Here is a 15,384-nt window from a genome sequence, read left to right on the forward strand (position 1 = left end):
ATATAATATTGTACTGTATTGCTTACATGTATATTTTTACACACTTACATACTCAACATACTATACATTATTTTAAATATTTAGATATTTACATACTGTATCTATGTTGTCGTTTTTGTTTTTATGTTCTTTTTCATGTATTTGAAATAGTTTCAGATATATTATCTTTATTACTATTACTATATTATCTTTCCTGCCACAAGCCATCCACCTGTACAATAACTCACCTCTGTCTGCGCTTTAAACTCCGGTCTTAGCTCCATGTCACTCTACACTGCTGACTTTTTTTTTTATTTATTCAGATACTGTTCCGCACTTTACACATGTATATATGTACAGTCTCTTAGTTTTTTTTTTTTTTTTTTTTTTTTTAGTTTTTTTTAAGCATATTCCTTTATATTCTATTAATAATGTGTGCTCTTTATTCTCTGTTCTTACTGCATGGCGCGCTGGCTACATCCCAATTTCTCAGTTTTGAGATCAATAAAGTATATCTATCTATCTATCTATTACTAAATACTAATATTTTTCAATGTTTAAGATGTATTATTTGCCTGTACAATGTACTGTATAAATTCAAAATTGTAACACACAACAAAAAAAAAAAATGTCGACCTCTGCCGGTCCCCCCGGGCCCTGCACCGCTCTGTCCCCGGTGCTCATGTGTCACGCTGCAGCTGCGCACCTCCTCCCAGGCGCCGTTGTTTCATTTGCGCCATTTTGTCCGCTCACTTTGTTGATTGGGCTTTAGCGAGCTGTACTAGAGCCAATCAGAGGGAAACCGGACAGCGAAGATACGGTAAGGGAGACCCGATTGAAGGCATTGGTAGTTGTCAGCACGGATTGGTTTGCCATGGACCAACCAAATTACTAACCCAGCTAAATGCAAAAAAGTCGGATGGCAGTTTGATTTCGACCGCTGCGTCCCGGCTGGTTAAGTTGTCTCTGAAATGTTGGCTGCAGAGACGAAACATGATCTCTGCTGCTCCACAAGCCTTCAGCTAACGTTAGCTAAAATAACAAATCGCAAACAAAGGGTTGGTTGATAATGCTAACGTCCTACCATCAGAAAAAAAACGCATACCCGCAAATTATTACCGGCTAAGATGAACAACAACCCGCCCAAAGCCTGGTGTTAGCCGTTTTTCTCTTATGTAGCCTCTCTTCAGTGCTTTGAAGCATTTACAACGTTTTTGTAGCTAGCTAACTGACGTTAGCCTTCTTAGCTCCTACGATAATATCCTGTTAGCAAAACACCCTGTTAAATCAAGCTAGTAGCGGACCAATATTAGCCAGTGTGGGGTTAATGTCACCTCTACATTTAATAGGTAAAATTGTGTATATTATGACACAAGTTACCACGGTGAGTTAGCATTAAAAGGCCCGCTAATATGTCCCAATGTGGGTAATGTCTAACGCTTTCAAACAATGAGCTGGCAGTAACGGTAGATGTCGTTTGGAAACACCTTTTGTCTGGATGTTTGAGAGGATTTGAGGTCACTAAAGACGCACAGCTAAGAATAATACATTTTAACATCGATTAATACTGTATTTATCTTTTCTTTCTTTCTTGTTTGCTTGTTACTAGAGAGGGTTGTGACAATAACAAGCTATGGAGCAGTACACCACTGCCACCACCACCACCGGGGAGCAGATAGTTGTGCAGACTGCCAATGGACAGATTCAACAGCAGGTGAGCTCAGGATTGTCTTTGATAAATATGGTCACATGAGAATAAAAAGACATGACTGTCCGAGTTTACTCAGTGGAGAGGTCCTTGTTGTGGACTGGCAGTCTAAAAAAGGCACCCGAGGTACTCTGATTATAGTTAAAAATCCTTTATTCTTATATGGTTAATGAACCTCAGGAAGTCCTGATGAAGTAGAACTGTGTTTGTTTAGCCATGTGAAAATAGTGAAATTTTGACTATAATCAGAGTGTCTCGAATGTCTTCTTACAGGGTTCCTGCAGATCCTTAAGTCTTAAAATGTATTGAATTCACTGATCGAAAAATAAGGCCTTATATGTTGTTATGTTGACTTAAATGAATGTTTCAGGGGGTGACCTCTAGCTCGCCTAGTAGACTGTGTGGGCCATATGGCTGAGGCTTCTGCAGTGGCCCCGGTTCGGGTCTGGCCTGTGGCCCTTTGCTGTGTGTTGTTCCCCTTCTCTCTCTCTCCCACCTTTTGTATGTGTCTAGAGTTGTCCTATCATAAAGGGAAGAATGCCCCCTCCCAAAATAAAAATAAAATTAATAATAATGTTTCAGATTTCCTTGAAATACTCATTGAAAGGAAGTATTGGTTTATGAATCACTTTTTTCTGATGCCGCACTGTAAAATCTCAAAAAATTGGTTACATCTATTTTTTTGTTAAATAATTTAATAAATTCCTTTCCTCAAACTCATCATGATTGGAACACAAGCAGCTGAATTTCACAAGCAAATAGGGAGACACAAAATCGACCAGAAAACCAAACCAAAATGCCAAAAACCGTCTGCTTCTGTTGGTTAACCCAATAGATGTTTTTATGATAATATAATATGTACATTGTCTTCCGTGTGTTCCACTCTAAAAAGGGTTGTTTTGTCAACATTTGACACGGATAAAGTTACTATTTCACTGGACAACAAAAACCTGTCATGTTTTATGTTGTCCTTCTGTTTTGGTGATTAGAAAATTGATCTTAAACTTAATTTCGAGAGGCATTTAAAAATGTCTGAAAAGTCTTAAATCTACCATGCTTTAAGATGTAGTAACCCTGTTTTTAAAGCGCCAGCCCACACCACGGACCTCTACACCAAGTAGGCTTAGACAGTCATTGTTTTTTACTGCTATGTGACTATTTGCCCTTCCCTTGAAAAGTACCCGATTTAAAAAAAAAAAAACAAATTACAATCACCTACACCTATTGTATTGAACCAGTTCCGCACTCTGTAACCCTCCACTATTAGATCACAGGTAACAGGGGTCCAGGATTAACATGTTCTGGTGGACTCCAGATCCAATCTGTTTTCCTAATAATTGTCTGAGACTGTATTGTCCTGTATTATCCTGCCTTGCCTGCAGACACAGGGCACAGTGACGGCTGTGCAGCTGCAAACTGAAGCGCCAGTGGTGACGGCCTCAGGCCAGCAGGTGCAGACACTCCAGGTAGTGGTGTCACCGCCGCCGCCCTGTGTCAGAGTCACGACAGTGTTGCAGCCAACGAGTTTGCATGCTACAAGCAAGGCTATTTTTTCACGACCCATCTCTGTGCTGTTTGGTTCATCCTCCCTCCCCAGCATGTCTTCCGGCTGCCTGAACTGCATGTTCCTCGGCACAGTGTGTTGTGCGTCAGCCTCAGGTTTCCGCTTGTGCTCTCATGACTACTGTTTGTGCGAGTTGTGTTTGTGTCTTGCTTTAAAAAGCAAGTTATGCAAGTCAGACGTTGTTCTTCCCAATGAAGACAAAAGCCATTTGAAACACGAGTCATATGGATGTGTTTTGCAGTTAGCAGAAGAACCAGTACTGAACAGTATGGATCCATGCTGTCACTTTTCATCATCTAGCTATATTTTTCTTATTGTCTAGTTGCAAAATGGCAGTGGATTCCTTCCTGCTGGCATTTTTCTGTTGCCAAAGGCTTTCAGTTGTCCATTGTGGTCACTCACTCATTTATGGATGCTAATTAGACCATCTATAGTTGCATTTGTGAATGCAAATTAATTTGATGGCAGCATTTTGTCTTGTGCTTTAAGCAAATGAATGAGTTGAAATGAACTTCATGTAACCTTTTGGTTCATTAGCAGCATCCCAGTAAATACAAAACCACTGAACATAGAGGTTTTGTATTTTCCAGTTGTAGCCTAACTGTGCATAGGGTACAGTTTGGATTAACTTAAGAAAAGGATGGTTTCATGTTTGTACATCCGAAAACAGAAATCATCAGATAATTTCATCCATGATGTGGTATTCTGGATGTAAGGCTGGGCAATATATTGATATTACTTGGTCATTATGATATGAGACTACATATGGTTAAAGATATTTGATATCGTAATATTGTAAGTGTTTTTTCTGGTTTTAAAGGCTGCATTACAGTCAAGTAATTTTCTGAAATTAACCAGACTGTTCTAGCTGTTCTGTTATTTGCCTTTACCCATTTAGTTATTCCATCCACATTACTGATGATCATTTATCAAAAATCTCATTGTGTAAATATTTTGTGAAAGCACTAACAGTCAACCTTACAACATAGCAATATCAAGGTATTTGGTCCAAAATATTGTGATATTTGATTTTCTCCATATCGCCCAGCCCTACCTGGATGTTCTTGATTTGACATCATTTGCCTGCATCCTTGTGAGTCACACATAAGTGATATTGAGGTAGCAAGCACCAGCAGTCATGCTGTAACAGTTTTCTTTATCTCTCTGTAGGTCCAGGGACAGCCTCTGATGGTCCAGGTGAGCGGTGGGCAGCTCATCACATCATCAGGGCAACCCATAATGGTGCAGGCAATGTCGGGGGGTCAGGGTCAAACCATAATGCAGGTCCCTGTATCTGGAGCCCAAGGACTACAGCAGGTGAGAGAGAAGGCTCAGTTAGAAGGTCAAGATCTGTATTAAAAATGTACCACATTACATTTTATTCCTTGTGTAGTGGTTTTGGCTGATGTGAAAGGTGGGTGTTAATGCCAGAGATACCCCAGATCCTGAAAAAAACTGAAAAGACATTGATTACATTAAACTAAAAATAAAGTCTTAATTGGTATTAAAATTATGTAAATTAATCTTTCAGTTCATTGTCTTAAACTTGTTATGATGAGAATCCAAGAAAAGAATCTCACATGCAGAGTGAGAAACACAATAACTGAGAAAACCAGCTTGAAATGCCAGATTTTTCCCACTTCTGTTGGTACACCAAATAGATTCATTTATGATAATATAATATGTTTATTGTCTTCCATGTGCTTCACACAAAAAATGGATTTGTTTTTTCAAAATTTGACATAGAATATTAACTTTTTTATATTGGACAAAAATGTTTTATGTTACAATAAACATTTGGGCAAAATGTAATTGTCCTTCAGTTTTGGTCATGATAAATTTGTTCTTAAATTTCAGCATTTAAAAAGTCTTAAATATTACTTGCCTTACGCTGTGGGAACCCTGAATGTTTTGGAATGAGACGCACATCAGTTTCTGTATGTTTTACTGATGACAAATGCTTCTTACTTGCAAGAACTAGAAAATAAGTGTTTTCCTAACAGTTAATCTGTGTTTCAGGTAACTGCAGTGAAATGTAAATGAGACAAGAAAAGGATATTCCTGAATTTGCCACTTTATTGCACAGTGAATTGACGTCAGTCTGTGGATGGTACTTTGTCCGTGTGTAGATCCAGCTGGTGCAGCCAGGTCAGATACAGCTGCAGGGCGGGCAGACTCTCCAGCTCCAGGGCCAGCAGGGTCAGCCCCAGCAGATCATCATCCAGCAGCCCCAGACAGCCATCACCGCTGGACAGAACCAGGTGCTATATTCTGACCAGTTAAAATGGCAAATCTATTTAATCAAATGATTATTAATATGATTTCTGAGTGTCTAATCTCCTTTCTTGTGGTCACACAGGGGCAACAGATCAGCGTGCAGGGCCAACAGGTGGCACAGACGGCTGACGGACAGACCATCGTGTACCAGCCTGTTAATGCAGATGGCACTGTCCTGCAGCAGGGTATACTCAATTTTCTCCTACCTTTTCTATTTGCCCTCTACTTTGTAGACGTTATTAACAAGAGCCTCACTGAGTTGTCATGTTGCATAAGAACTGTGTTGATAATCTGTTTGCAGGAATGATCACAATTCCAGCTGCCAGCTTGGCAGGCGCCCAGATAGTACAGGCAGGGGGTGCCAACACCAACACTACTAACAGCGGCCAAGGCACTGTGACCGTCACCCTGCCCGTCTCCGGTAACATGGTCAATGCAGGTGGAATGGTCATGGTAAGACCCTGTGCAGAGGTACCCAGCATCTTCTTACCTTTTCTTTAAACTCTTGACTCACACGGTGTGGTGGAGGTCACTTTTAAAGGCACCACGTGTATTTTTTTTAATTCATAATATTTGTGCTAATCATAACTTACTTTCTCTGTCCAATTTGAAATTGTAGAAATGTGGAGTAATAATTAACTGCACAGTATGAAAAAAACATCATGTTGCAGTTATTTCGACAAGTATTGCGATACGAGTTGTGATTTTATTGGGAATGTTCATGTTTTTTTGGGGGGGTCTATACCCAACAAGCATGATCCCTTACGTCTTGAATGTGATCTGTAGGCCGAGGCATCTCTAGCACCACAATGCTTAATTTATTATGGCATGCTGTAACACATTTTACCTTTATCAAAAATTGCAGCTCCTGTGATGATGATATTGCATGTGCCCATATTGCAGTTTCGAATATATTTTTATTAATTGTACAGCCCTAGTTGTAATGTATTTATAGTCTTTTAGTGGAATCATATTGTGGTGGTTTGATGAACTACTTATTTGGTAATTAATTCTGTTAAAATCTGATAAAAGTTGAGTCTAGTTTTAGTTCAGTTTGTTGAACCATGCCATTAATTTTACTGAATATTACTGTTTGTTTAAAGCCCCTTAACACCTACCGTCAAGTATTTAGGACTGTATTGGCGTTTACAGATGGCTGTATTTTTGATAGACATATCCCTCACCACTACTGCACTTGTTAGGGCGTGACAACATACGCCTTCATGATTCTTATTAGGTCATGCAACTCCCAGCACAGCTCCACCCAGAGTTGGTCTTTAGAGAAGCAGATTTAGCTAGAATGACTGAAAACATCTGTATTTGCACAGTAATTACTTGTTTGTGTTAACATGCTGATATACATGTATGCTTTCCATCCTAGAGGCTCTAAACACTGTGTCCTTGTTTGTGTCTCTCCCTCTGTTAGATGGTGCCTGGAGGCGGTGCAGTTCCCACAATGCAGCGTATCCCACTGCCAGGGGCTGAGATGCTGGAGGAGGAACCTCTGTACGTCAACGCCAAACAGTACCACCGCATCCTGAAGCGCAGACAGGCCCGGGCCAAGCTGGAGGCTGAGGGCAAGATCCCCAAGGAAAGGAGGGTGAGGGACATTGTCCATAATGTCATACCACACAAATGGGAATGTTAAGGTTCTCTTTCTCACTGCATGCCGATTACAAATGCAAATGTTTGAATCCCTTGCTCCTCTCTTTACCAGCTACTTGTTTATTTTATCTACCATTTCACATAAGGCTCAGTCATTATATCACCTTGTATTATGAAAGTGGCACTCTGTGATTTTATAATGGGGTTTTGGTGAGAGCCAAAGTGATGAGCTGAAAGCTGCACAGAGCTGGGATTGGCTCCAGCACTCTACAACTCTGTAAAAGATAAGCAGTTAGAGATAATTAAAAAAAACAAAATACAAATTTCCACCTACCTCTAGTGGTGTTTGGCCACAAACCCTTAGAGAAGGATATCTAAAAACCTTGACAAGTACCTGCATGGCTAGATAGCACGAGAGGCAGGTACAAACTTGTTTTACTTTTTATGGGATCAGCAATGTGACCTCAACCAGCAATGTTCCAGTATGACACAATCCACTTTGTCACAGCAGAAATACCTACACGAGTCTCGCCATCGTCACGCAATGCAGCGTAAGCGAGGAGATGGAGGACGTTTCTTTTCACCTAAAGACAAGGAGGAAATGGCACTTGCACTGGCGCAGGTAAGAAGCTGTGCATAAAAATATCACCTATATAACCACTAGGTAATAACAGATGTATACTGACCCAAGCCTGTAAATCTGGTAATAAATTATCAACTCAGCACGTAAAGTAATAATCTCAAAGGTTTTCATTTAAATAGATGTCTATTATCATCGACCATCACCGAATGAGGTTACACAATTTTGACTGAGCTGATGGCCCACTGATAAAAGTATTGTAATATTTATATATTTACTGTTTTATGAACTGGGTTTCAAGGGAGACATTTTTAGATAAAATGCTGAATTAGTACCTGCAGATGCAAACCAAATATGTCCTACAGCTGCAGCTTCATATTGAAAATATTTAACCGGCAAAACAGGAGTTGACTTTTATTATAAGTATTGTCAGTGACAGGGAATGCAAATTATTACTATTATTTTTTTTGTAAGCTCAGCACAGACTGCTATTGTTAATCAAAAACACATCTACAAAATAGTTTTGGCGGTATCGCCGTATACTTAGGTGTTTAGAAAACACAAAGGTATCATTTTAATACCATCAACAATACAGATGCTTCTCTTTCTATGAAACTGCCAGAGATGCTGAAGTGATGTAGTACACAGCTTATGCCACCAGAGGTCAGTCTCTACTGGTGGACCCATAGACTGGATATAAAGATGGATGACATGACAGCTCCCCTGAAGTGAGGCTAATCAATCTCGAATGGTGTCTGACTGCAGTACAGGTTTTAAGGCCCGCCCCTCCATGTTAGTGAATGGACATGGGCCAAACTAAAAACTCAGTACACGCAAAAAAAATGTTTACCGAAGATGGTTTCTGTCACTGAAGGTAGTTCTCATTTCAAACTTGGCACAAACATTATAGTAGACTCAACTGATTAGAATTTGGGGGTCAAAGGTCAAGGTCACTGACCTTGCCTCCATCCCATTTTCGTGCACGCAATATCTGCGGATGGCCTCATGGTAGTTTCCTCAAATTTGGCACACTTGGACTTAAGAATGAACTGACTAGAATCTGATGGTGGACGGTCAAAGGTCAAGGTCGAGGTGACCTGGTACAACATGTTTTTGGCCATAATTCAAGAACCACCTTGAAACTGCGCTGGTCATTTAGATCTTCTGAGTGTGAAGCAGACATGGATGTAAACTGTAGGTGCAACTTGACTGGTGTGCAGAGGCATACCACCGCGTGACGGTATATCTAGTTTAAATAAGTGCTATCTCATTTTGAAATGAAACTTCTCATAATTTGTTATAGTGACTTCACTGGATCTTTCTCCTCCTTCTTCTCCTCCTCCAGCAACAGCAGGAGGTCGCCCAGGCAGCAGCAGATGACACGGTGGCTCAGATGATCCGAGTCTCATAGCACTGTCACCAACATCATCACTTCTCTCTCTGAACTCAACCCTGCCTGAGACTCTTCACCCCAGCTAACTTGATCTGCCATACCTACTCCTCTCACTTAAACTCCCTCCTGCTTCATTGTCATAAACCAGAACATAGCACCACCACCGGGTTTCTTCTATTATCTCTCCACTCCTACACTGGTCTTCCAGGGAGCTGACCATGTGGCTGCAGAGCCTGTGGACTGTTCTGGTCTCCTTCTCTGAAATCGAGGATGCTTCCGCCCTCAGCTAATCTGGTAGAGCCTTTTAAGACCAGCTTTTTATCTTCATAAGGATCTGTTTGGACAATAATAATGAGGCATGAAGTTGTGGATAACCAGGGGTAGTCACACAGAGCAAATAACAGCTTTGAAGCCACGTCAGACCTTGGTCTGTTAAAAAGATGAGAATTTGTCACCAGTTGATACTTGTTGCTTTAAATATTTTTTGTAAATGGTACAGATGTTGTTTTTTTCAGAGACACTCATTAAGTATTGGTGTCCCAAATCTTATATGTGATGCCCTGTATTTTGAAATTTCATTTTTTCTACTCATGTACTGTGGGGGTGGACTCGACATCATAAGTCCAACCTGTCCACTGAGAAAAAAACTGAAATGTGATAATAATGTGAAGATATTGTACAGAATTTCTTTTCTTCCCCAGTGTGTATTGGATGTACTTACTAATTTGCCCAATTCTGTGGATGCATTTTATATAATTTCGTGGCTAGAAATAGTGTTTATAGGAAAAAAATGAGTGTTTCAGTGTTTCATCACACAACACATTCTATTCATGTAGTTAGTTCTTCATCGCTCAGTCCACCAAAGTGTTTTTGGTTTTCATTGTAGATAATAGGTTTTTTTTTTTACCCATCAGATGCAGTTCTGACATGTTTTTTGGGGTTTTTTTATATAATGGAAAAAAAGGTTTGGACATTCATGAAACCTAAGTCAAATAAATTTTATGAAGTGACTCAAGTGACTCATTTCTCAAAATGCACTTTGGTTAGTTTTCTCTGTCATGTTCAATCAGTAATAATGCATCTAATTTTATAAATTGATAATACAGTTTTGTACTAGGGCTGGCATGATATTAGATTTTTACTACATGACTATTGTGGCCAACCTCAGTACATTTACACATGGGAAAAAAAGGTAATGAACAACTTGGTAGAGAAGTCCTTCAATCTGCAAGATAGTAGGAGATTTTGAAAAAATATGTTTGTTAGAAAAGCATGGGAAAATGTACTATATTTCTAATTATCAGAATTATTATAGTTTTTTTAAAATGTTTTTTTCTCAGCTAATATCCCTGTTTTTTTTCATTTTCAAGTAATTTTCTTCTACTTCTCACTAATGTCTTGCTTATTTCTGTGTCATTTTATCTCAAGTTGGTCATTGCCCTCTTCCCATGTTTTTGAAGAACAATCAAGCCAATTTGCCCAATTTGCCCAGGTTTAAAGGGGTTGCTTTATATAACCTAGAGTCTATGGACGTAAGTATAAAATAGTATAAAAAGTAAAGGACTTCAAGTACTTCAAAAATATTTTAAATAATTCTACCCAAATTGATGAATTCTGAGCAGATTATAATTAAGACAAAATTAATCATAAAACTTTAACTGATTAATTAATTTTATTTATTTGCGAAATGGGACGATGTTTTTCAGACCTTCGAGATGAAAGACTGTCCCGAGTAAGCTCAGCCAATCAGGCGCTGTAGATTGTAGACGTTAGTATCGCGGCCAGCCAATGATAAGGAGGGAGGCGGGACTTGGGGACATTGATATACTGCAGCTATTGAAACAGGACATCTAGGTCACACTTGCACCGACTTACAAGTAGTAACGAGCAAATGTGACGTAAATAACGAAAGCTGGCGCTACTTTTAATTAAGAGAAACGAGCCACAGCCGTTACCTAACCGTTTTCCTCCGCACCGGCGCTGAGTGGCGGATCACCGCCTACTCACTGCCCACTTATTCAGGTGACAGCCTCAACAAACCGCCCCCACCTCCCCTTGGAGATGTTGCTGTCTGTGGATGGCAGCAGACCTGGAGGACCGAAACAAGTGTTTGTACCGGCGTTGTAGAAAGTAGCAACGATAGAGAACAGGTTAATCTCTCTTAAAGTAGGCTACTTATTGCTCCGCGCTGAGGTCTAGGGAAGTGCTCCAGCAACGGTCATTTTAAGCCACGAAGCTTAAGAAGACGACACAGCCGTTAGTCTGACTCAGAGCCGGCTTTCTTCCTTTCTCCGGTAACAAGTCTCCACGTCTCCTGGATGCGATGACAGACTCGGTTGTGGACAGCAAAGCGGAGGTGAAACAAGCCACGAAATATGTCAAAGAGACGGAAAACGTTGCGGAGAAATACTCTGCGATGACTGTGAGCAAGAACAGCAGTGATGTGAACATGAACGTCGGGGAAATGCCTTCCGCAGCGTTCACCGCAGTCCCCACACTGAAATCCGTCAAGAAGGTAAGAAATGCTCGCCATCACTCACTGCATATACTGAACACAGACACTGTGAGGACTGTAGGCAGGGACATGCGAGGGGGACACAGCCACCAAGGTACGCACTGTACTGCAGTCAAGTCCTACTGTACACAAGGCCAGGACATGTACTGTAGATTTATCATGTATTTATAAGGCACCATCTGCAAGTTGACAGCAGGGAGATTAGTGCATGTGATGCTGCAGTGTAACAGTTACTGTAGCTGAGGGATCCCTGCATCCCACACCGAGCTGCAGAGTGAAAAATATTATTTTAAAATAGTCAGATTCTGGCTGGGTTATATGTTGATATTGCATCGGTATTTTGATGTATCGTCATAGATTTAGGATATCGTAGTATCGTAAGTATTGTCTTTTCCTGGTTTTAAAGGCTCCATTACAGTAAAGTGGTGTAATTTTCTGAGCTTACCAGATCCTTCTAGCTGCTATTTTCCTTTATAATATCCACATTACTGATGATTAATTATGGAAAATCTTATGGTGTCAATAATTCAGGGTTCCCACAATGGAAAACCTGGAAAAGTCATGGAATATCATTATCACATTTTCCAGGCCTGGAAAAGTCATGAAATTAGTACAAGTCATTGAAAGTTCTGGAAAAGTCATGGAATTTTGTTGTGTGTAATGAAACTGTTTCAGTAATCCTCCATGTGTAACCTTCCACATAATGTAACACAGCAGCAAAATTATTTTCCTGAGTTAATAATGTAACGCAGCTATAAAAAGCTTCTATGTGACAAAGGTTTGTCTCCTATCACGTACATTTTTCCATTTTCTCCTTGCGCTCCCTCTCCTCCTTCCAATATGAAATTATGTATGAATACAATTTGAATCTGATATGTTTGAAAAAGTGGGGCAAGAACTTTTTTTTTTGTTCTTGTGGGTCCTATGGGTGGTAACACTTTTAGCCATATTGCCCAGCCCAAAGTCAGATTAAAGAATGTGAGAAGTTGGGACACATAGAAACGCTTCACTGTCTCACATGTGGTCTAAACACAGCTTTTGCAATGTTATGACTCAGGTGACAACATATAATTTCACAGCAGTTTTCATCAAGACTGGATTATTGTTAAAATCTGCCTACATAAAGCCTTCCTGTTTATTTAAATCACAATATCTAAATTTACATCATGCCAGCATCCTGTGGGCAGGAAACAACTAAAAGCCATGTTGAGCTCTTAAACCTCCAATTTAAGGCCTCTGCAAAGTGAGATAATACATGGGCTAACATACCTGCGCTCAGGGGGTCTGCACACTGCATATGAGGTATTTAATGATGTGCTGGCTTTGCTTTATGAAAAAATTTCAATGCGTCAGTCACAATTTCTTTTAACTCTTTAAAGGTGTAAGGTTGTGAAAATCTTATTTGAAAAAATGTATCGTGTCTGCACCTTAAAATCACCCTTGTGTTTGTGATATCATACTTGAGTTTGTCAGGAGTGTGTTGGGGGGGGGTATTATCATTATTAGTAATAAGCACAGCATGATTAAAAAAAAAGCTTTAGCACCCAAGGTCCTGTGAGAAAAGCCCTTACATTTCTTGGCTGTTACACAGCAGCACAGAACAATCATCAGTAAAAGAGTCCCTTGAGATGGCTGCTCATATCATTACAGATGATCCACCGTGTGTAACAGCTGGCAGCAGATAAACATGAAACAGACAGTGGATCCAATATTGAAAACTTTTGCTTCTGCTGTGCTTTAGGGTTCATGTTTGATTGTCCTTGAGCTGAGCAGACTGGTTTTGTGAAACTTTTTTTTTTTTTTTTTTTTTTTTTTTTTTTTACACCAAGACTGATTCACAGAGGTGAAGATAAAATTCCCTGGGACCTTTGAACCCATTGTATTCCCAAGTTTTCCACCTTGATTGTGGAGCATTTTTTGATCCCTCAAGGTCATTGGTTCCCAACTGGTCTACCTACAGGGTCTAGATTTCTCCCTAGACATAAGTGCCACACAGTCGAGGAATTAAGACGTTTTCACTTTTATTTCACAAAATGTAGGCTATATGTTGGCTTACAGCACAAAGAAATTAAACGCACTGCAATAATAAACAGAAAGGGCACTTTGAAATAAAAACACTTTTCCGGAATTTCACCGTATTTCAAAATAAAGTATGAATTTTACAAACTTGAGATGTCAAGACTCACTTGTTGTCCATTCAGATTGGACCCATGACCCACTATTGGACCTCAAACCACCAGTTGGGAACCACTGCTCAAGGTGACCTTTAACTTGTGGCATTTGTCCTTTGTAGTTGTGAACTCTGCCCCGACATATAAAAGTATGGGTAATTATACTGTCATGTAGGTCAGCAGATAGATTGATCTCCTAATTTTTATGCATTTTAATGTATTGTAGTTGTCTTTCATTTGTAGATATTGAAAATGAATGTATTTGTGAGGCTTTATAGTATAGTGTTTACCATCACTGCAATCTTGACACCTGCTCCACACGTTTAGTTTGGTTACTGTTCTGGCACCGACTGCTGAACTTCATGTAACCTTTAAATCTCACATGCACGAGTGGTTGCCACACTTCTTGATGCTGTGTCTCGATCATGATTCTTTTGCCTCATTATATTTTGTATGTCATCTGCATGTAGCCTTGAAAACTAACTTTTAAAATGGTGATCATCAGAGCTCTGTAGAAGCCTTGCAGAATTGAGAGATGAAGTGATAAATCTGAGAAGTCACGATGACATGCAGCACCCAGCTAACTGCACTGTCAGAGGAAGGCAGCTAAAACTGAATATTTCCTACAAAGTTTTATACCCCTTCACATTACAAATGTTGCATTGATTGTCCTTATGTAACAATGTCTAGGTGCATGGTGCCTGTTGATAAAACCAACCAACAAATAAATACAGACTTAAAGGGACAGTTCAAATCAAATGACATATTCCTCCTCTTACCTGTAGTGCTATTTATCAATCTAGATTGTTTTGGGGTTATTGGCTAAGTGTTGGACATATCAGTTGTAGAGATGTCTGCCTTCTCTTGAATATAATGAACTAGATATCACTCAGCATTACTGTTAGCTCACACCACTGAGCTAGGTAACGTTACAATGCGTGGATGAGGACGCCGTTAATGTTTACATCTCTGTTAGCCTCTTGTTCATAAGTAGATGCATTGTTACTTTTGAGCAGTGGTGGATGTAGTTTGTTAGGAAGAAAATAGTTTTTACATAAAACTGCTCACAACAAGGTCTGTGGGTTATCTTGAATTGCCGGGCCATGTTTTCTGGAAAGAGACATTGCTGTTCAGTGTTTTGTAATGTTTTTTTTGGCACTTTGAGCACCAAAAGCTGAGCATTAGCTAGTTCCATTATTCTGGAGAGAAGGCAGACATCTCTACAGCCAACATTTCTTAACACTCAGCAACTCACATGAAAAACAATCTGATTTGCTGAATAGTGATACAAGTAACATATAAAACATAAAAATACGTATTTTTGATTTTGGGGTTAACTGTCCTTTTAGAAATCAACATAGACCTAAATAATTGTCTTAGACAGTCTCAACAAAAACTTAAAAATCTGTATAGAAATATGATCACAAGAGGTGGACAAAATAATCACCATAATAAAAATATCTGTTTTCCCAGCAGCGGGGCTCACAGACTTCAGAATATTAGTTCCGACCCCCTGTCTGACAAGGCAATAATGTGTGGACTGCGAGTCCCCTCAGGGAGTCTGATTGAAAACATATTGGATGGTAGGAATG

At 39.7% G+C, this 15,384-nt stretch overlaps 2 protein-coding genes across 9 annotated transcripts in view; both read left to right on the top strand.

Annotated features, from left to right (window-relative positions):
- The first annotated feature begins 693 nt into the window (after nucleotides 1–693).
- nfyal (nuclear transcription factor Y, alpha, like) lies at nucleotides 694–10,117 on the top strand. 8 transcript variants are annotated; one of them, XM_042492248.1, is made up of 10 exons: nucleotides 694–799; nucleotides 1,589–1,693; nucleotides 3,070–3,153; nucleotides 4,422–4,568; nucleotides 5,381–5,512; nucleotides 5,611–5,713; nucleotides 5,830–5,981; nucleotides 6,955–7,128; nucleotides 7,642–7,755; nucleotides 9,059–10,117. In XM_042492248.1, the coding sequence occupies exons 2-10, from the start codon at nucleotides 1,613–1,615 to the stop codon at nucleotides 9,122–9,124; spliced, it is 1,053 nt and encodes a 350-aa protein (XP_042348182.1). In that variant the 5' UTR covers nucleotides 694–799; nucleotides 1,589–1,612; the 3' UTR covers nucleotides 9,125–10,117. The 8 variants fall into 8 exon arrangements, with proteins under 8 accessions (XP_042348182.1, XP_042348180.1, XP_042348181.1 ...); XM_042492246.1 differs by having other exon boundaries at nucleotides 695–799; nucleotides 5,830–5,999; XM_042492247.1 differs by having other exon boundaries at nucleotides 695–799; nucleotides 5,830–5,999; nucleotides 7,645–7,755.
- Nucleotides 10,118–10,949: 832 nt separating this feature from the next.
- Nucleotides 10,950–15,384, top strand: part of ahcyl1 (adenosylhomocysteinase-like 1) — a 25,358-nt gene continuing 20,923 nt past the window's right edge. Inside the window, exon 1 of the mRNA XM_042491780.1 lies at nucleotides 10,950–11,621. Within this exon, the coding sequence (XP_042347714.1) occupies nucleotides 11,430–11,621 (192 nt within the window). The 5' untranslated portion in view covers nucleotides 10,950–11,429. The remainder of the gene's footprint in view (nucleotides 11,622–15,384) is intronic.

Source organism: Plectropomus leopardus, chromosome 8 (genome assembly GCF_008729295.1).
Source record: "Plectropomus leopardus isolate mb chromosome 8, YSFRI_Pleo_2.0, whole genome shotgun sequence".
Classification (NCBI taxonomy): domain Eukaryota; kingdom Metazoa; phylum Chordata; class Actinopteri; order Perciformes; family Serranidae; genus Plectropomus; species Plectropomus leopardus.